The sequence below is a fragment of the Choloepus didactylus genome, chromosome 2, assembly GCF_015220235.1.
Source record: "Choloepus didactylus isolate mChoDid1 chromosome 2, mChoDid1.pri, whole genome shotgun sequence".
In the NCBI taxonomy this organism is placed as follows: Eukaryota; Metazoa; Chordata; class Mammalia; order Pilosa; family Megalonychidae; genus Choloepus; species Choloepus didactylus.
Window position 1 is genome coordinate 97,179,437 of NC_051308.1, and position 22,192 is coordinate 97,201,628.

Genomic DNA, 22,192 nt, shown 5'->3' on the forward strand with positions numbered 1-22,192 from the left:
GAAGTTAAACATGTTAAGTCAGGATAGAATATTAAATTTAACTACATCAGAGAAAGAGTGGGAAGAAAAGAAATTAGTAACTGACACTGCCATTCTATTTACACACCACACAACAACAAAAATTAGTTAAAAATCAAGTTAATGTCTGCCCAGAAGATATTACAATTTATCAACATAAAAGATTAAAAACAAGCAGCAACTTTTATATAAAATTAACAAAGACAAATGAAAAAGAAATTGTCAGTAGCATCTATCTCCTCAATGTGTTTGAACTGCACTTTATAAACTAGTCCATTAGTACAGCAGCTTCCTAAAAATTGACTTTGGTTCAAGCTTAGTTACAAAATAAAAAATATTAAAAAAAAAAAAACCACACCACACATAAAAAAGGTGGATGGACATTTGTTATTTTCCCTGCTTACAGCTGACTAATTTTGGAGGGGTTTTAGGGAAGGTGAAAGTGAGAAGAGGAAATTTAGGGGTGGTAATTAAATACTTTGTGAAACAAAATGAGAAGACAGAAGGAATTAAGGAGTAACAAAAAGGGGATAGAAATGTTTCTGGCCTTTCAATATTAATGTGACTATCTCCCACTTGAATCATAAAAGTATATGCCATGCTGTGTCTGTATTACTACCTTTCTGAACACTTGTGACAAGAGACAAATATACAGAATCCCAGCTCCCTTGTGGACACAAGCAAAACAATTAGAACAAAATTACCTTTAAGCTCTCTGAATCCCCAACTCAAAAGGGTGGTGGTGAAAAGTGCAGTCTTGGAACCACCAGAGATGTAAACAAGCATCCACAGACACCAAACAGGAACTTTTAACTCCAATAAGAAGGGGAACTTAAATGAACTGCATTGCAGTGATCCACTCTTTGGGAAATTTTGGAGGTACAGATACTATAATAATTGTACATCAACAATACGGGGGATCTAATCTCCTAGTTACCCTCATTCCTCTTCATCCACTTGCACAAGTTCTTCCTTTTCATCGGACTGATTTACATAGTATAGAAACACATGAAAACAATTTCAGGAGCTAATTGCTTTCTGCACTGAACAAAAAAGATGTGTATTGCCATCTAGACTTTTCTGCAGGAGCATCACTAACAAACCAAGGAGACGCTTGAAGTGTGCGCTCAGAGTCCTGCAGATACCTCGTCTGGAGAGTAAATGCCTCCTTTAGTTACAGAACCAAGGAGAGTCTTAGGGTTGGAGAAAAGTACAAGCCATCTAGTGAAAAGGAAGTCGGTGAGGAAAAGGTGGTAACCTCAGAGATTTTTCATCACACCTCTTTTGGATGTAAATTGATGGAAAACATTCTTATAGTGTTCCTTTAAAAAATAAACGAGAGAAATGCTTCCCAATTTCACTAAGTCAATTTGCTCTCTGCCAAGTAAGTTAAAGGAAATATGAATGAAAAGCTTCCACAAAATGGGAAAAACAAACAAACAAAACAACAATAGGAGCATTTTTCAGGAGATAAGAAATCAGGAGAATCACCAAGACAGGTGTCCACAGTAGTCTTTGCTCTTGGAACCAAATCCTGCCCTGCAACAAGTACAGCCGTTGAAAAGTAGCAGAAAGCAGCACTGTTGCACCACAGGATCTGGGCCTCAGGGTCATTCAATGATCTAAGGGTGAATGAGAGCTACAGTTCAGCAGGAATTCCTTCCTACACAAAAGTGCTCCAAAGGCACCACCTGATGGGGAGGAGGAGGGGGCATGTGTGGAGTGGGAGTGTTTGCACACACACTGCCTTCAGCTTCTGCACCAAGCCTCTTGCATAAGTGGCAAAAGAAAATAATTTTCTAGCACCTCTGTAAGAGTCAACAAGGATAAGGAAACCAGCAAGAACCGCAGTTAAGAATGTAAGTCTCCCTTTACCCCCAAACCCTCCCTTCCCCACAGTGTGGGAGCTCACTGAAATAGGATCCAGGAGCAAGAGATAAACATGTCCAAACTATATATATATATATATATATATATAAAAACAACAACAACAACAACAACAATAGAGATACAGTAATACAGGCCTGCCTAAATTGTACCAGTTAAGAAAAGGAACCCCCAACACAACTGATATGATTATAAACACCTTGTTATGACTTAATGGCCTGTACAACAGACCCATAAAAATGATTTTTTTTTTTTTTTTTTAAGAAAAAAAGAAATTTAGACAAACAAGAGACCCCCTTCCTACATTGGAATTGATAACCCACCTTAACTTGTCATCATGACTGCTGGAAATGATAAGTAGTCCTTTCACTTATATTTTTGATTTTGTTTCTGTTTTTTTTTTTTTTTTTTAACATTTTTGGTTAGAAAGTTCTCCAATCCATGAAGCAATCCTGAAAAGACAGTGTTTTATTACAAAATTAGGCAAATGTTGTCCCATCTCCATCCTTTTTTTTTTCTGTTATTTTTTTTTTCCTTCTCTCCCTTGTCCTCAGAGACATGGTGAGAGGAAGCCAATCACATTTTTCAGTTTATTAACCTGGCTGGCAGCCCGATCACACTGCAGAGTGAGAAAGGCTGGCAGCAGCCCAACGCAGCCCAGCTCACTGTGCCTTGGAGGCGGTAGTGGTGGTGGAAGTAGCCCCGCTGGCAGAGGCCACTGTGAAGAGAGAGTTCTGGATGGACTCAGCTGAGGTGGAGGTGGCATGAAGGCTGACAACAGGTCCAGAGTTCCCCGCGGAGGCTGCAGCGGCAGAGACCAAGCTAACTGGGTTGCTGGTGAGCAGAGAAAGGTTCTGAGGGTTCAGGAACAAAGGGGCAGTCACAATGTTGGGGGCTCCTCCTGCATTGGCAAATACCAGGTTCCCAGTTGCATCCAGTGACGTTATTGGAAGAGAGCCACTAGAAGCAAGAGCTACAAGAAAAAAGGCCCCAAAACAGGCAGGAAGGAGAAATTAACATCATCATAGAGAACCCAAATAACACATCAAAGGTCTACTGAGTTTTCCTATGATACAGTAGGAAAAAGTACAGCCCATAATTGATCTTTTTCTCACCACAGTGCTGTACTGACATCAAATTATTTGTAATTTTGAAAGATTCTAAAGGACTGAAAATATCTAATTCAATGAGAATGAACAGGTGGGGGAGAGGATGAGAGTAAGAATTATATCATGAATTAAACAAGCAAGTGTCTATCTTGAAATCTCAACTTTATTTCATTTACTTAGAAATATATTTATGTACTAAATCCAGCAATTTTGTTTTTAATGAAGTTTGCTGATTCTAAATTATCTCCATGCAAAAGGTATACTAGTTACAATGATTAAGGCATTAAAATATGTTCAGCTTTTATCAAACCATTGGCATTATTAATAAACTTGAGCAAACACTTTACAGTATAATATACAAGAAAACCATCTTTCAGAAAGTCTTTAGCTCTAAAATAAATTATTTATTACCAAATAAAGTATATTAGGCAATACATGTGATTAATTTTTCACTTTCTGAGCTAAAAGATTTGATTTATATGACTTGTGTAATGGAGAATGACAAGTCTATTGAAAGAAGAAATCAGAGACAGCAGGAGGCCCTAGGTATTCTATCTAAGGCTAGGACTTGTTTTAATGGGTGAGAATTTTTCTGTGATGCTATTGCTTTCTTACAGAAGGCATGGTCAAAATTTTATTTAAAATAATTGGTCACTCTCATTTAATACATTATCTTGTCATCTAACAACCCCCCCAATGTCTGCCCACCCAAAAAACCACACTTGCACAAGTAGATTTGAGGGTTTTTTCTGTTGTCATTAAAATTTTGATTTCTTACATACTACATAAAAAGAAATCTAGAGGAACTGAAGGTAACACCCCTGACACTGGACATGATTATACAATAGTACAGAACAGAGAGACTTGGTGCAGCTTGAAGTTTTCTGAGATCCCAGGCTTAGGATCAAAGACCATTTTCTAGATCTGCCCAGAGTGTCTTAGAGTTCTATAGTCAATTGTGTTCTCAAGAAGCCATTTTGCCATTGTAGCATCCTTACACCCTAGACATATTCCCTCATGCAGGAGAAAAAATGACCTATCACAAATCTCATTCCAAAAAGAAATTCTTGTATAATAAAAGCTTTACAGATCTGTCAACTTCAAGTATGAGTTAGTCAATCAGAATGTAAACATAAAAAGAATTTAATCTGGAATCTAGACCAGATCTTGGTTTTGTCTGTAACCAACATTCTCTGCAGTACACTATAGATACATCATCCATGAAACACTAATATTAAGTTGGCCAACAGCTTATTTTTGGCCCTGAGAACTCTCTTTTTAAGCAAAATCTATTTTAATTTTAAAGGAAAAAATATTTTATGATTAACATGGTGATGATTCTCAAATTGTCTCCCTTCAATCGTTTAAGCAGCATCTTCAAACACAAAGCTCAGAAGCTCAACAAGGCAGACCGTACACTATATGGAATGGTCACTGCACCGGATAACATGCTAAGGCAAAAGGTATCCAACTGGGCTTGGAGAAGAGACATTATAATCTAAGAGAATATCTGCTCTGCAATGACAAGGATATAAAAAGGGCAACATCATCAGTATTAAAAGTACTCCCAAAGTCTGCATGATGTACTATCATAATTCATACACTGCTCTCTTGAGGGGTGGAGTGGGTATTGGGGAATCTTACTTGGTCAAATTTGCTTGAGATAGATGGGTTTTACATGAGTACTTGGATAAACTTAACAGGGGGAAATTCACTTCCAAGTCTATTCACATAAAAAGATGAATCAGCATAGAAGTCCTAGTTTCTGAAAATACAGCAAACTAAATGTATTTCCTGTTCTTATTCACAAACTAACATCTGTATGTTTCTCACAAAGCATTTTTACAAGGACATTTTCTTGGTCCTCAGGAATACATTGTCAATTCAACTCTCTCCTCATCATGGAGCAGGTCCTCAATTAAAAAAAAAAAAAAAAAGAGCTAAATAAGGAAAAAGATTCTACTGACCTTGAATAGTTGCCAGTGTACTGTTGCTCATCAGAGCTGGGCTGAGAGCACCGCCCAGGGTCCCTGGATTGAGACTGAGTAAGGCACCTCTGCAAAAAGTCCAAAGGAGGGGTCATTTACCACCATGTAGACATATCTGTCAGTTTCACAACACACCCGAACAGATAAGAAAAAAGGAAAATCCAGCTGGGGAAGTATATGGAAATACTTGTTAGTTTCTTTATGCTCCTATTTGGCTTCGTTAGTGCTTCTGAGTTACTGCTATCCTTGATGCTTACTTGTTCAAATCAAAACAAGGTTATTATCTGCACAAAATTTAAACTTTTAAGTTATTTGACTCCTGTTTGAATTACTTCATTCTCTTTTTCCCAACACAAAAGAAAAAAACTGCAGGGAAAGGGATGTATTTATAAAGTAACTCTTATAATACATTTGCCAATAATATAAAATCAGGAATCTCATTAATATATCTCTTATCTATGTTCGAGAATTAAAAAAGCACACACCTGAGAGAGGTTAACTAAGAAAGCAAAAGAACAAGACAGGAATTCTGGGCTTCCTTCCTGGCCCCATCAGACAGTTTATCAGTGACCCGGTATTCTGTGTTTTTACTTAGAAATAAAGATAAGGCCACTGCCCTTTCCAGGATGTTAAGAAACTTAAGTTGAACTGTAATCAAGGTCCTTTTGCTATTACAGAGCAACCCAAATCCATGAGATTACTGCTTTAAAGAGTTTTGTTGTTTGCTGTTTTGCTTTGTTTTGCATGTAAGATGGCAATGAAAAGTCTCCCCTATAAGTAATTCCTGGGATAACGTCATAGTAGTTACACAGGTGTGAATGAGATTAGGCAGCTCCTTACCCAGCTGCAAACTGTGAGGGTGCCATCAGGCCTGGGTTTAGTCCTGCAGCGGCAGCCATGGCTGCAAGACTGGCATTTGCTGGCAACTGTGCAGCTCCTTGGAGGGCGGCGGCTGCTGCTGTTTGCAACCCTGACGCTGTCACCATCACCTGGCTGGTCCCAAGGGGAGAGGACAAAGGAGTGGAGGTGCTTTGTGTTGTGCTGGTCTCACTGGCACTGGATGCCTCTGAGGTGGAGGCTGAGGCAGAAGGGGAGGGACTCAGAGAGGGGGATGTGACTGCTGAGGAAGCTGGAGGTGCTGTGGAAATCACGGTTGCTGTGTTGTTGGAGGTGGTGTCTGAAGTGCCTGAAAAAGGGAATTGGATTAGAAAATGGCCCTCTGTGAATGCTTTTGAAGAACGGTGGCTTTATTCAGTCATACCCTACAATTAATTGAAAAGTTAATCTACCATCCAATGACCTCTAAATTTGTCATTTTTATTAACCTAGTTCATTGTTTCTTTGGAAATTATCCACAAAAACAAACATATTAGAACCAACACTATGAACTCTACCATCAAGAGGCAAGAGTAGTAATATACCATAAAAGAAACAGCACTGGTTTTTCATTGTCTGGTCAATTCCCTATTCAAAAAACAAAAACAAAGTATTACAGAGGCTCTCCCTCTGGACTACAACTGCTCTGGGGAAAAACTCATAAGTGAAAATCCTGGCTTTTGAAAAACTTTCCATTCAGAAATCTCTTTAGTTGTCTCAATAGAGACATCAAAACAAAACAGCAGCAGCAACAGCAAAAACTAAAAATCATGTATTTTTCTAAGGCTAAGTATTAGTAACAACAGCCACAGAAAAAGGTTAAGAATAACTAACAGTATATGTCTAGATGCCTTCTTTATATTAAAAAAATTTAAGTATTCTGTAATAAAAATTAGCTCTCAAAAAAGCCCATTCTGTTAAACATTTTCTTATTCATGAAGACAACAATATACGATACTATGAATCTCATAAAGGTTAGCATGAAAAACAAAGATCTAAGAAATGGTTATTTGAGAACTGGTAAAAAAATATCAATATGCCTGAATTTTTTTGTTTTAAGGAAAAGAACAAACATTTGGATATAAATGGCTAATTCACATTTAAAATATTATTTACTGAACAATGAAACACCTACACTGAGACTGCTTAATGTTAGAGACTAGCATTGTCCAATAGATAGATAATACATTTGTAATATTAAATTTCTAGTAGCCCCACTGACAATAATAAAAATAGGGGAAATCAACTTTAACAATATATCCCATTTAATCATACATATCCAAAATATTATCATTTCCACATGAAATCGATATTAAAAATTGAGTTATTTTACCTGTTTTTCATACTAAGTCTTTGAAAATAGTGTGTATTTTAGACTTGAAGCACATCTCAATTTGAAATAGCCACAAGTGGCTAGGGGCTATCACATTGGGTAGTGCAGGTCTAAAATATGTTCAGCAATTAGGCCTGTTCAGTCCCAACAGCAAAGGTGACTTAGGAAGGTTAAGCCATTTTGCCTCAAGTAGAAGTGGCTCATAAGGCATGCACAGGAGAGAGAACCTTCCACAAAATAGAAGATGCTAGCTGCCCCCCCCCATGAATTGTAATTCGAATATCTCCAAAAGACAGTATAAAGTAGGCCCTCATGTTTCAGTCGTCAGTAAATGTTACATATTACAAAAACAGGGTGCCTAAACTAGGTAGAACTAATCTAATGAAATTCATAATGTTCTAGAATTTAATCAGCCACATAAACGTGTAAAGCAGAACCCAAGTGAGTTCTTAGCCCATAGAGAGAACTCAAAGAGACAGAAAAGCATCTATACATTTTCAATATAATACCGCTGTAGGATATAAAATATTTTGAATATATTATAAAAGAATCAAACTAATCAAAATAAATATTTCAAGCCTATAAGGGTATTACACATTAGAAGAACATCTTATGCAAAAAACACATTTGTTGTGATAAAATCTATTACATAGCTGCAGAAGACTCCCTTATCCCTTTATCACAAGTTCAGGCATTTTTCTTCTTCCAAAATCTGTTCCAAAGACTTCTCATGGCCTTTACTAAAACACTTTGAATTCAATTCTCTTCTCATTTTAACTCTTAGTAAAAGTTTTTTTTTCCACAAATTACAGAGCTGGGAGAAACTTAAATATTATTTATTTCAGTATTGAACTTACTTTCCCCTACCTCCTACAACGCTGCCCCAAATTGGTTATATGGTCTCTGAATGAATGTGATACACATATCTTTCATATTATTAGTTGAAAAGGAGCAGAAGGATTTACTCCTGAGTGATTCTGTCCTTCTCATAAATATAAATATTACAATTCCATCTCTATTGCTGTTGTCCCTAAATATAATTAAACCTTTGTGTATATTGTTGATCATATTTTCATCCATTATTTTTTCAGCTCTAAATCTATCAGATCAATCTATGTCACTGAGGATCTGACACTGTGCTGGGTCCTGTGTTTGGCACATTCAGAAATAGTTTTTGATGCTTTACGTACTCTTTTCCTAACCACCATCCCCTTGTTCTGCAGAAAGGTAAACATCTTTTGTTGTTCTTGTTCTACCACTAAGAAATTTCAATGTACTTTCAACATTCTCAACCAATTTCTCACCTAAACTAAAACCTGATTTTTCCCATGGGCAATACTTCCTTTTCAAAATACAGGAACTGAAGTTGCCCATTTTCACAAGACCTCATATCTAAAGTCAAAAGGTTTAATAATGGCCTTTTCTTCACTTTCACTGACACTTTCAGACAACCACCATTCAATGTCTCCTTAAAATCCCATGATACATAATTAAAACTAGGCTTACAAAAAAAATCCCAGGTAAGTCTTATAAGTGAATTTAACCTGGGCCAGGAGATAATTCCAGAAATAATTCAGTTGTTTTTTTCTGATTGTAAATTTCCAACCACATTCTAGGCATCTTCAGTATAAATTTCGTAAGTGATTCAATGTGGACCTCATAAACAGTATGGTATAACAATTTAATATACTCTTTAAATTAATTCTCCCATCCAGTTAATCACATTTTAATGAATATATATATCTTTGATGACAGAAAGATATGACCTCAAATTCTTGTTACTTGGACAACTTTGATCAAGGAACTTAGGCTTGCTTGAACCTCAATGTCTTCAACAACAAAACAGGATGCCACCACCTACCTTGTTAGGAAATTGTATCTAAGACATTATATAAAATGTCTGACACCTCCTCTTGCTTTCCACATCATCCATTTTATTTTAAACAGCTTTACTGAGGTATGGTATATATGCCATAAAATTTTTCCAATTTACATGTAGAACCAATGACTTTGAGTAAATTTACAGGGTTGTGCAACTATCACAACAATCCAGTTTATAACATTTTCATCATTCCCAAAAGAGCCCTCTTGCCTGTTTACAGTTACTTTGTGCTCCTGCCCACGGCCCCCATCATCTGCTTTTGTTCTCTATAGTTTTGCCTTTTCTGAACATTTCATATAAATGGGATCATACAACGTAAGGTAGATTTTTGCATCTAGCTTCACTTAAAATGCTTCCAAAGTTCATCTATGTTGCAGCATGAATCAGTTCTTTACCTTAATGGCTAAATAATATTCCATTGTATGGATATACCAGATGTTGTTCATTCATTCACCAGTGAATGGAATTCAGCTTGTCTCCAGTTTTTGGTAATTATAAATAATGCTGCTATGAATATTTGTGTACTAGTTTTTCTGGGGCATATGTTTTCAATTCTCTTAGGGGATTTCTCTAGGGAGAATCCCTTTTGTAGGAGGGTAAATTTAACTTTTTAAGTAACTGCCAAAGTATTTTCCAAAGTGGCTGCATCATTTTACATTCCCAACAATGCACGAGGGTCCTAGTTTCTCCACATCCTTGCCAATACAATCTATTTTTGGTCTTTTTTTATTATAGCCATTGTAGTAAGTGAATTGGCCTCATTATGGTTTTAATTTGCATTTCCCTAATGAGTAATAATGTTCAGCATCTTATCATGTGTTTATCAGCCCATCCTATAACTTCCTTCATAAAAATCTAGTAAAATATTTTGCCCATTAAAAAAATTGTGTTGTTTGTTTACTTATCTTTGAGTTGTAAGCATTCTTCATATACATATATTTTGGATTCAAGCCCTTTAACAGATATAGATCTGCAAATGTTTTCTTCTAGAATGTAGTTTACTTTTTTCATTTTACTAAAGATAGCTTCATAAGCATGAAAGATTTTAATCTGATGAAGCCCATGAAGTCCAATTTATCAATATTTTACTTCTGTGGGTTGTGCTTTTGGTGTAAACTCTTTGCTTAACCCATGATCATGGAGATTTTTTCTTCCTAGAGGTTTCATAATTTCATAAAATTATGAAAATTTCATAAAAGTTCTTACATTTAAAAGCTTTTTATCCATTTTGGGTTAATTTTTTGTACACGGCATGAGGTAATGACGTAAATTCTTCTTTGTATGTATGGATATCCAATTGTCCCAGAAATCTTGTCTTGAAAAGATTATCCTTTTACTTTATTGAATTAAACCTTTGTCAAAAATCATATGAGCAAAATTTAAACACTTCTTTCTAGACTCAATTCTGTTCCATTAACATACATATCTACCCTTAAGCCAGTATTACATTGCCTTGATTAATGAAGTTTTATACTAAACTCTGAAATTAGGGCATGTAAGTCCTCCAACTTCACCATTTTTCAAAATCGTTTTTAGGTATTCTGGGTCCTTTCCATATACATTTTAGAATGAGCTAATCAATTTCTACCCTCCTACCCTCGCCCCCAAGTCTACTAGAATTTTTTTTTAAACTGCAAATTTTACTGAGCTATATTCACATACCACATAACCCATCCAAAGAATACAATCAATGTTTTACAGTATCATCACCTAGTTGTGCAATCATCATCACATTCAATTTTAGACCATTTTCATTGCTCCAAAAGGAAAATAACATTTTCACTGCTCCAAAAGGAAAATCACATTTTAAAATGTTTTAAAATATTTAACAATTTAACATATTTTTATGTTTTATAGACATTAAAAAAAGAAAACCCCAAATACCCCTTATCCCTCCCCCTATTATTGACTTGTAGTATCAGTGTGGTACACCTGTACGGCTGATGAAAGCATATTAAGGTATTACTGTTAACTATAGTCCATAACTTGCAATAGGTAATTTTTCCCCATATATACACTCTACTATTAACTCTCTGTACAAGTGTCATACATTTGTACTAGTTCGTGAAAGAACTTATATTTGTAATTAGTCATTGACATATATGACTACAAACAACCCCTTTCAGCCAAATTCACCTACAATTCAGCGCTATTACTTATAATCCCAATAACCCTCACCTCTACTCATTACCAAACATTTAACTTCATCCTCATTAAAAATTCTGTATATATTAGGTGTTCCGGTTTGCTAATGCTGCCCGTTTTGCAAAACACCAGAAATGGATTGGCTTTTATAAAAGGGGGTTTATTTGGTTACAGAATTACAGTCTTAAGGCCACAAAGTGTCCAAGATAAGGCATCAACAACTGGGTACCTTCACTGGAGGATGGCCAATGGCATCTGGAAAACCTCTGTTAGCTGGGAATGCATGTGGAGTCTGTTCTGGAGTTCTGGTTTCAAAATGGCTTTCTCCCATGATGTTTCTCTCTAGGTGTCTGCTTGCTCCTGGGTTGCATTCTCTGTAAGCTGCAGCTCCTCCAAAATGTCACTCTGTTGCTTTCAAGTCCTTGTGTGTGTGTGAACTCCTTTATATACGACTCCAGTGATCCAATTAATACCCATCCTGAATGGGCGTAATAACACCTCAATGGAAACACTCAAAGGATTCCAATCTAATCAACACTAATACATCTGCTCCCACAAGACTGCATCAAAGAATATGGCTTTTGGAGGGACATAATATATCCAAACTAGTGCATTAGGCAACTGCTCCCCATTCTCTAGCTACTATTAGTCTCTAGATAACCTATATTCTATGTTTTTTTGACTATGAGTTTCCATATTCTAATTCGTTCATATTAGTGAATGTCACAGCCCGAGGCGGCTTTACCAGTCAAAAGACCAAAGAAAACACCCAGCATTTGCTGAAACATGAACTTTATTTGGGGCTTACTCACAGGGAGGCAGAATTCAAACGGCTTTTCTCTTGCCAGGCAGATACCACTTTTGCAAGGAAAATCGGCCATGCAATTCAGAGAACAGAGCCCTTTTATAAGGGTTTTAGACAAAGACATTCCTAAGGGTGGGGGGAGCATAGATGTAGGATCTCACCTGGGGGGTGGTACAGGAAGGACTAGAATAACACTTGAACAATTACATTTTGCTCTTTTTTGTGAGAATAAAAGCCTCTCACTTCCTGCCTGCTTCCCATAAAGTTACATTTTAAGGTCAATTTACCCTTTTTCTCCTTACTGGCTTACAAAGACAATAGGTTAAACATTTAACTGCCTAGGTCACGCAGACTGCTGTGCACAAAAGATCTGCAGGCCTGTTTTGCTCAGGCCACAGGTTGCCACAGTGAAATCATACTGTCCTTTTGTGTCTGACTTATTTCACTCAGCATTATGTTCTCAAGGTTCACCCATGTTGTCATGTGCTTCAGGACCTCATTCCTTCTATTGGTTCATAGTATTCCACTGCATGTATATACCACATTTTGTGTATGCATTTGTTAGCTGATGGACACTTGGATTGTTTCCATCTTTTAGCAACTGTTGAATAATGCTGCTCTGAACTTTGGTGTGCAAATGTCTGTCCATATCCCTGCTTTCAGATCTTCTGGGTATATACTGAGCAGTGAAATTGCCAGGTCATAGGGCAAATCGATATTTTAATTTTCTGAGGAACTGCCAAAATGTTTACCACAGTGGCTATACCATTTTACATTCCCACCAACAGTGAGTAAATGTTCCTATTTCTCCACATCCTCTCCAACACTTGTAGTTGCCTGTTTAATAGCAGCCATTCTTATAAGTGTGAGATGATATCTCATTGTCATTATGATTTGTATTTCCCTAATAGCTACTAATGAAGATGAACATGTTTTCACATGCTTTTTAGCCATTTGTATTTCCTCTCTGGAGAGATGTCTATTCATGTCTTTTGCCCACTTTATAATTGGGATTTTTGTCCTTTCATTATTGAGTTGTAGGATTTCTTTATATATATTGAATATTGAACCCTTATCTGATATGTGGTGACCAAATATATTCTCCCAGTGAGTTAGCTGCCTTTTCACCCTTTTGACAAAGTCCTTTGAAGCACAGAAGTGTTTCATCTTGAGTTCCTGTTTATCTATTTTTTCTTTCGTTGCTTGTGCTTTGGGTGTAAGGTCTAAGAAGCTACTTCCAATCACTAGGTCTTGAAGATGTTTCCCTGTATTTTCTTATAGGAGTTTTACGGTACTATTTCTTATATTGAGGTCCTCGATCCACTATGAGTTAACTTTTGTGTAGGGTGTGAGGTAGGGGTCCTCTTTCATTTCTTTGAATATGGATATCCAGTTCTACCAGCACCATTCATTGAAAAGACTATTATGTCCCAGTTCAGTGGATTTGCGGGCCTTGTCAAAAATCAATTGACTATAGGTCTGAGTGTCCATTTCTGAACTCTCAATTCAATTCCATTGATCAATATGTCTATCTTTACACTAGTACCATGCTGTTTTGACCACTGTGACTTTATAATAAGATTTAAAGTCAGGAAGTAAAAGCCCTCCAATTTCATTCTTCTTTTTCAGGATGTTTTTGGCTATTTGAGGCCCCTTTTACTAGAATGTTGAATATATAGATCAAGGTATAGAAAACTGTCATCTTAAGAATATTGAGTCTTCTAAACCAGGAACAAAGAATATGGCATAGTTCTCCATTTATTTAGACTTTCTTTAATTCCTCTCAGAAAATTGTAATTTTCAAACTCTGCATGTTAAATTTGTTCTTAAGAATTTTATTCTTTTTGAGGCTAACGTGAATGAAATTATTTTCTTAATTTCATTTATGGACTGTTGATAGTATACAGAAATGCAACTGACTTTTATATATTGATTCTGTATCTTGCAATAATTCTGAATTCATTTATTAGTCCTAGAAGTTTTTTGTGTGTGAATTCCTTAAGATTTTTATACATATAGGATAATGTCTGCAAATAAACACAGTTTAACTTTTTCATTTCAAAACTGGAGATCTTAATTTTGCCCCCTTCTTAACCTAGCTAGAACTTCCAGTATGATGCTAATTAGAAGAACAAACATTCTTGCCTTGTACCCAGTCTTAGGGGCAAAGCATCCAGTCTTTCCACATTAGGTATGCTATTAGCTGTAGGTTTGTAGTAGATGCCCTTTATTGAATAAGTTCCCCCCTATTCCCAGTCAGAATTTTTAAAACCATAAAGGGATGTTGGATTTTGTCAAATGTTTTTTCTGCATTTATTGAAATGATCGTGTGTTTTTTTTCCCCTTTCTTCTATTACTGTGAATGACATGAATTGATGTTTGGATTTTAAAACCACTTTATATTCCTGGGATACATCTCACTTGCTCATGATGTATAATCCTTTTTACATGTTGTTGGATTTGATTTGTTAACGTTTCGCTAAGGATTTCTGGGTATCTTTTCATGAGAGGTATGGGTCTATAGCTTTTTTTTCTTATGATACTTGTGTCTTGTTTTGGTATCAATATTGGCTTCACAAAATGAGCTGTACTGCCTCTATTTTCTGAAAGAGACTGCTAAAGATTGGTTCTATTTTCTTCTTTAAATATTTTACAGAATTCAATACTGAAGCTATCTGGACATGGATTTTTCTTTGTGAGAAGATTTTTCATTACTAATTCAACTACTTTACCTTTTTTTTTTTATGGCCTAAAGTTGTTCAGAGTATTTTGGTATACCACACAAACCAACAATTTCACTCCTAGGTTCTCTGCTAGAGAACTGAAAACAGGTCCACATAAAAATTTATAAAATGAATGTTGACAACAGTTTTCCTGGATATCCAAAAAGTGGAAATAACGCCAATGTCCATCAACTGAGGAATGGGTAAACAAAATGTGGCACATACATAGAATGGAATATTTGTTCACGATGAGGAATGAAGTACTGACGCATGCTACATTGTGCATGAACCTTGAAAACATGATGCTGAGTGAAAGATGTCACACACAAAAGGTCACATATTATGATTCCATTTATATGAAATGCCCAGAAGAGGCAAATCCATGGAGAAGAAAGCAAATTAGTATTTTCCAGGGGTTGGAGATAAGGGTTAATGGGGAATGACTGCTAATAGGTATGGGGTTTCTTTTTGGGGTGATGGAAATGTTCTGGAATTAGCATTGATGGTTCTACAACTTTGTGAACATACTAAAGTCTACTGAATTCTATAATTTAAAAGAGTGAATTTTATGCATATCGCAATTTTAACATTTTCTATATGGTTGGTAGTGAAACTCCTCTTTCACTGCTGATTTTGATAATCTGTGTCTTTTCCATTTTTTTTCTGGATTAAAGATTTTCCAATTTTGTTGTTCCTTTCAAAGTACAACTCTTCGTTTTATTAATTTTTCTATTTCATTCATTTCTGTTCTATTATTATTTCCTTCTTTCTGCTTGCTTTGGGTCTACTTTAGTGTTCATTTTCTAGTATTAAAGTGGGAGCTTTGGTTATTGATTTGAGATGTTTCTTCTTTTCTTATTAATGTTTAAAGTTGTATATTTCCTCCATGCACTACTTTAGCTGCATCTCATACATTTTCTTATGTTGTGTTTTCATTTTCATTCATTTTAAAATATCTTCTAATTTCCCTTGTGATTTCTTCTTTGACCCATGGGCTTGTTTAATTTCCAAATATTTGGGGATTTCCCAAATTTTTCTGTTGTTGATTTGTAATTTATTTTAGTTGTGGATGAAGAACATATTTTGTATGGTTTCAATTGTTTTAAATTTACTTATACCTGTTTTATTGCCAAAGCACATCCTAGAAAATGTGTGAAAAGAACAGGTTTCATGAAGTTTTTGGATCTAGTGTTCTATACAACATCCAGGTCAGGTTGGCTGTTAGTGTTGTCCAAATCTTCTGTATCCTTGATGTCTTCTGTCTAGCTCTACCAATTATTGAAAATGGGATATTAATGTCTCCAATTATTATTGTTGAATTGCCTGTTTCTCCTTTTAATTCTGTCAGTTTTGCTTCCTTGTATCTTGAGTTTCTGGTGTTAGGTACAAATATAATTATAATTTGTATAACTTCTTGATGAATTGACTCTTTTATCATCATGAAAAGCTATTTTGGAAAAAAAAATTGGGGATGGTCAGACTGTGTTTGGTAGAGATTATTAAGGACTGTGGAATTTTTTCAAGTTCTTGAGACACATCGGAACTCAACTTTCTAAAGCAGAATAGTCATGATCATCCTTGCTTCTTTTCTAGAAATGGATACCAAGAATCCATTATGTGACAAGTATTATGCTAGAAACTGGGAAAATTAAGATGACCATGTCAGCCAAACGTGATTTCTATTAGAAAATGGTGGACTGAGGACATAATTTCTTTCCTTCATTCTTAAAATCTTACTGAAATGATGGTAAAGAAATACAAAAAGGACTAAGAGCTCACGTCTCAGAGGACGTGAGCTTTTGACAGATTTTCAGGAATGCGAAAGAGGGTGAAATTGGGTGGTAGAGAAACCAGCCAGGCCCAGAAGTGCACAAGAGAAGATTATGACAGAAGTGAGAATTATTCATCGATGGAACCTTGAAGAGCACCAAGCTCAGAGTTTCAGAAACTGAGGTAGGAGGAGTATGAAACAGGGGCAGAAAACAGGGTGATTAAAGGATTGCCTGTATGTCTTTCCCTCCTTCTACCAGGTTTCTCACATGAACAGCAGTAAGAATATGTCACTTATTCTAGTGTAGTCACTGGTGTGCCTGAGTATAGCCATTTTGTGAAGGTGTGAGGGTAAAGCTTAGCCTCCTTGCCTGCTTCCCACCTGTGCCAGTTTGAATATATTGTGTCCCCCGAATGCCATTATCTTTGATGTAATCTTGTGTGGGTAGTTGTTACCAGTGTTGATTAGATTATAATTCTTTGAGCGTTTCTTTGGAGATGTGCCTCACCCAGCTGTGGGTGATGACTCTGATTGGATAATTTCCATGGAAGTGTTGCTCCGTCCATTCGGGGTGGGTCTAAGTTGAGTCACTGGAGCCATATAAATGAGCTGATGGACGGGGGGAACTCAGTGCAGCTTGAGTGACATTTTGAAGAGGAGCTACAGCCAAGAGGGACACTTTGAAGAAAGCACAGGAGCTGCAGATGAGAGACAGTTTGAAGATGGCTGTTGAAAGCAGACTCTTGCTCTGGAGAAGCTTAGAGAGGACAAATATCCCAAGTGCAACTAAGAGTGACATTTTTGAGGAAATGGAGCCTAGAGAGGAATGTCCTGGGAGAAAGCCATTTTGAAACCAGAACTTTGGAGCAGATGCCAGCCATGTGCCTTCCCATCTAACAGAGGTTTTCCGGCCACCACTGGCCATCCTCCAGTGAAGGTACCCGATTGCTGATGTGTTACCTTGGACACTTTATGGCCTTAAGACTGTAACTGTATACCAAATAAACCCCCTTTTATAAAAGCCAATCCATCTCTGGTGTTTTGCATTCCGGCAGCATTAGCAAACTAGAACACCACCCATATACCCCTAAGAGAAGTGTGGCAGTCCTCTTCCCACCTCCACAGCTCTTAGCTGGCCCATTCAGGGGAGAGGACTGTAACTATGACAAAACAATAGCAGAGAAAACTCTTAGCAGTTGCTGGTATTATGACCCTGTATTCATCAGTATAAATAAATAACCAGAGATCACCTGATAATAATTAAAAAAAAGGCAGCACAAAAGAAATGGAGCAAAACGAATAAACTAATGCCAGAGGAAACAACTTTAAATTATAATTTGTACTGCATCTACAAAATAAAAATAAATCACTACAAAAAGGAAGAATCAGAACAAAGTTTTAAGAAATTAAAAGTATGATTTAAAAAAACAAATAAAAAAAGACATGTAATAACAAAAAATAAGAACATAAGAATAGATAAAATTGTAAGTATATCTAACAGAATGTAGTAAAAAAGTTAAAAACTGGAAAACACAAGAGGAAAGTTAAAAGGTACTGAGAGTCAACCTAGGAAGTTTAAAATGCTTAATATATGTTCTAAAAATAAAGAACACAGATAAATTACCAGAGTTGAAGAAAAACATCAATTCAGATGGAAAATGCCCACTGGAGGTCAAGGAAGATAAATTTTAAAAAGGCCGACACCTAGATACCTCCTAGTGAATTTTTACAACACCAAGGATAAACAGATCCTTCAAGTTGACAAAGAGAAAAAAGAGATTATTAAGGAAAGAGAATTAGATTGAAATCAGACTCCCCATCAGCAACACTGGATGTTTAAATGCAACAGGGCAATACCTTCAAAGTTCTAGGGGAAAATAATCTCGAACCTAGAATTTAATTACTGGAGCTACAAATGAATTGTTAGGACAAAATAAATACTTTTCATATCTTTCAATCACATGAGTTGGTCCTGAAAAATATTTATCCAAATATAACATTATTGTATTCCTTTTCTATTGCTGGGTAACAAATTACCAAACTTAGCAGCTTAAAGTGACATACATTTATTATCTCACAATTTCTAGGGATGTGGTGTCCAAGTGCAGCTCAGCTGGGCCCTCTGCTTAGAATACCACAAGGTGTTGGTTGGGCTATGTTCTGATCTGGAGGCATGACTGGAAAAATTACTTCCAAACTCACTCAGTTTGTTGCCAGAACTCATTTGGCAGAACTTGCTTGCAGTTGTAGGAATGAGTGCCTAGCTTCTTTCTGGTTGCTGACTGGAGGCCACTCTCAAATCCTAGAAGCCACCCTCAGTTTCCTGCATTGTGGGCTTCTCCAATATGGCCACTTACTGCTTACTTCATCAAACTATCAAGGAGGGTCACTAGAGCAAGTCTGTTAACAAGATGAAGTCATATAACATAATCTAATCACAGGAATGATTCCCATCACCTTTGTCACATTCTATTGGTTAGAAGCAAGTCACAGGTACTGGTCACACTCAAGAGGAGGGGATTAACAAAGATGTGAACACAAGAGGCGGGCACTACTGGGACCAGCTTAAAGTTTGTGTGCCACAATTTAAATGTTGATTATTAATTTAACATTTTTAGAGATTTCTACCTTTGACTGTGATAGAGTAAATGGTACCAAACTTAAGTTTATGCCATAACAAGAGAAGAAAAAATAAATAAGAAATCATTTTCAGACATGAAACAATAGGCAGTGCAGGACTATGATCCCGAGAAAAAGGAAGCAACAAATGAGGTGAGCCCTACAATCACCTGGACTCTCTGTTTGAAAGCACTTTCCAAACTTTTGCACCAAGAAGGGAGATCTAAACAGAGTACAGCAGTTTCAGTGAGTTGAGGGGACAAAGATAAGCACCTGGATGGCAAAATGGCTGGTATTTGCCAGAGAGAGTACTGGAATGGAGGAAATCATACAGAGAAAGAACTCTAGAAATCTGCATCAGGGTTCCCTTGAAGTTTTGGCAGAATGTTAAGCTGTGCCTGTGTATGGGAAAATCCCACAAGTTCAGGCAGAGACATTGTAAGCTGATGAAGTCTCAGAGCTCATACAAGATCAAGAGACACTCAAGTTCTGACTACACAGAGAAGAGCGACCTCAATAATAGCTGGGGCATTCAGAAGGATCACACCTTAGTAGTAGAGCTTACCTAGCCCCAGAAGAAAGGCTATCTAGATCCACCCTATCAAAACTTAAAAACAGGCCTTGAAAGGATCATAAGCTGATCCTTAAGTAATTTATTCACTTACCAAAACAAATGTCAAAACTCTGTAAAGGAAGACATAAAAATCTAGACACTCAACAATATAACATTCACAATTTCCTGCTTCCTGTGAAGAAGCAGGAAAACATGAAATATAATCAGAAGGAAAATCAGTCAAAAGCAAAAAAAAAAAAAAAAAAAAAAAAAAAGCAGAAATGAATAAATTGGTAAAGACTTCGAAACCCCTATAAAAATACTGCTTATGATTTAAAGAAAAAAACGAACACAAGGAAGAGAGAGCTGGAAGGAATAAAAAAGAATGAACGGAATTTCAGTCAATATCAGTGAGCCTGAAGACCAACTAATAGTAACTATCCAAACTCATGCTCAGAGATATAAAAATGCTTAAATAAAATGAGGAGAGCCTCAGTTATCTGTGATACAATAGCAAGCAGTTTGACAAAGTATAATTGTAGTCCTAGAAAAGGTAGTTGGAGGGAGCAGAAAGAACACTGTAATAAATAATGGCTAAAATATTTCCAAATTTAATGAAAACTATAAATCCACAAGTATTGGTTTCTTACTACTGCTGTTAAAAGTTATCACTAACTTGTGGCTTAAAACAGCACAAATTTATTCTCTTACAAATCTGGAGCTCAGAAGTCTAAGATCAGTTTCGTTGAACTAAAATCAAGTTTGATGGCGGGGCTGGTCCCTGCTGCAGGTTCTGAGGGGAGAATCCATTTTCTTATCTTTTGCAGCTTCTAAGGTCTTCTCATATTCCTTGGCTTACGGTATCTTCCTCTACCTTCAAAGCAGACCACTCCTATCTCTGCTTCTATTATCACATTGCCTTATTCTCTGACTCTGACTCTTTTTAGGTCTCTCGAATACATTGCCTAGATTGGGCCCACTAAGATTCTGCAGGATAATTTCCCCATCTCAAGATCCTTAACTAAATCATATCTACGAAGTTTCGAAGTTTCGTTAGCCAACATTCACAGGTTGCAGGGATTATCAGGTAGACGTATTTGGGAGCTAGTATTCAGGTCATTATACCACAGAAACAAGAAGCTCAGTAAACTATAAGCAGGATGAATTAAAACCACCACCACCACCACCACCACCACCAAGTCTTATCATAATTAAATTGCTGAAAACCAATGATAGAGAAAATCTAAAAAGCAGCCAGAAAACAGAAATATAAAATATATAGGAAACAAAGATAAGAATGACTGCTTATTTCTCATCAAAAATAATGTAAGCCAGATGACATGGAAAGTTTTCTTTAACATAATAAATGGGGGGAAAAAAAAGAGAACCCCAAAAAGCTGTCAACCTAGAATTTTATATCCAGTTTAAAGAACCTTCAAAAATGAAGAAAAAAGTGACTTTTTCAGACTAACAAAGGCTGAGAGAATTTGTGGTCAGCAGACCTGAGCGACAAGAAATATTTTTAAAAGTTTTTCAGGGTAAAGGAAAATAACACTGGATAGAAATCTTGACTGACACAAAGAAATGAAGAGTCCTGAAAATGGTGAATATGTAGGTTACTATAAGTTTTTTCCCTCATTTTAAACTTCTTTAAAAGATAATTCACCATTTAAAGCAAAAATAATTACAACAGATTATGGCAATATTAATATACCTAGAAACAAAATGTATGATAATATCAGCACAAAAAAAGTAGGGGGGATAGAAGTATATCTTTATAAGGTTTGTACAACATACGTGAATTAGTACATTGTTATTAAAAGGTAGACTGAAGTAACTTAAAGATGCATATTATAAACCATCAAGTAAACATTAACAAAAACAGATGGGATAAATAGCAAAGAGCAAGAGAGGAGAGTTAAACCCAACCATATTGTCATTGTGACTAGAGATAGTCTTATTTCTTCCTTTCTAATTTGGATGCCTTTTATTTCTTTTTCTTGTCTAACTGCTCTGGCTAGAACTTTCAGTGTTATGTTGAATACAAGTGATGGAAGCAGGCAAACTTGTCTTGATCTTAGGGGAAATACTTTAAGTCTTTCCCCATTGAGCATGATGTTGGCTGAGGGTTTTTAAAATATATATATGCCCTTTATCACGTTGAGGAAGTTCCCTTCTATTCCTAGTTTGAGTATTTTTACAATGAAAAGGTGTTGGATTTTGTCAAATGCTTTTTCTGTATCAACAGATATGAGCATGTGGTTTTTTGCTCCTTCATTCTATTAATGTGGGTATTACATTGATTGATTTTCATATGAACCAACCCTGCATTCCTGGGATAAATTCCACTTGTTCATGATGTATAATCCTTTTAAAATGCTGCAGAATTTAGTTTGCTAGTATTTTGATTTCTTCATCTATATTCACATTCGCAAGCGATAGTGGCCCGTAGTTTTCTTTCCTCATTGTCTTTGTCTGGCTTC

At 36.2% G+C, this 22,192-nt stretch overlaps 1 protein-coding gene across 3 annotated transcripts in view; it reads right to left on the reverse strand.

The window, feature by feature from the left end:
* Positions 1-2,216: 2,216 nt before the first annotated feature.
* The window catches only part of POU2F1 (POU class 2 homeobox 1), a 262,495-nt gene continuing 242,519 nt past the window's right edge, over positions 2,217-22,192 (reverse strand). For all 3 annotated transcript variants that reach the window (XM_037825439.1, XM_037825437.1, XM_037825438.1), the window contains exons 14-16: positions 5,843-6,188; positions 4,982-5,070; positions 2,217-2,878 (exon numbers count right to left, since the gene is read on the reverse strand). In XM_037825439.1, the coding sequence (XP_037681367.1) occupies positions 2,568-2,878; positions 4,982-5,070; positions 5,843-6,188 (746 nt within the window). In that variant the 3' untranslated portion in view covers positions 2,217-2,567. The remainder of the gene's footprint in view (positions 2,879-4,981; positions 5,071-5,842; positions 6,189-22,192) is intronic.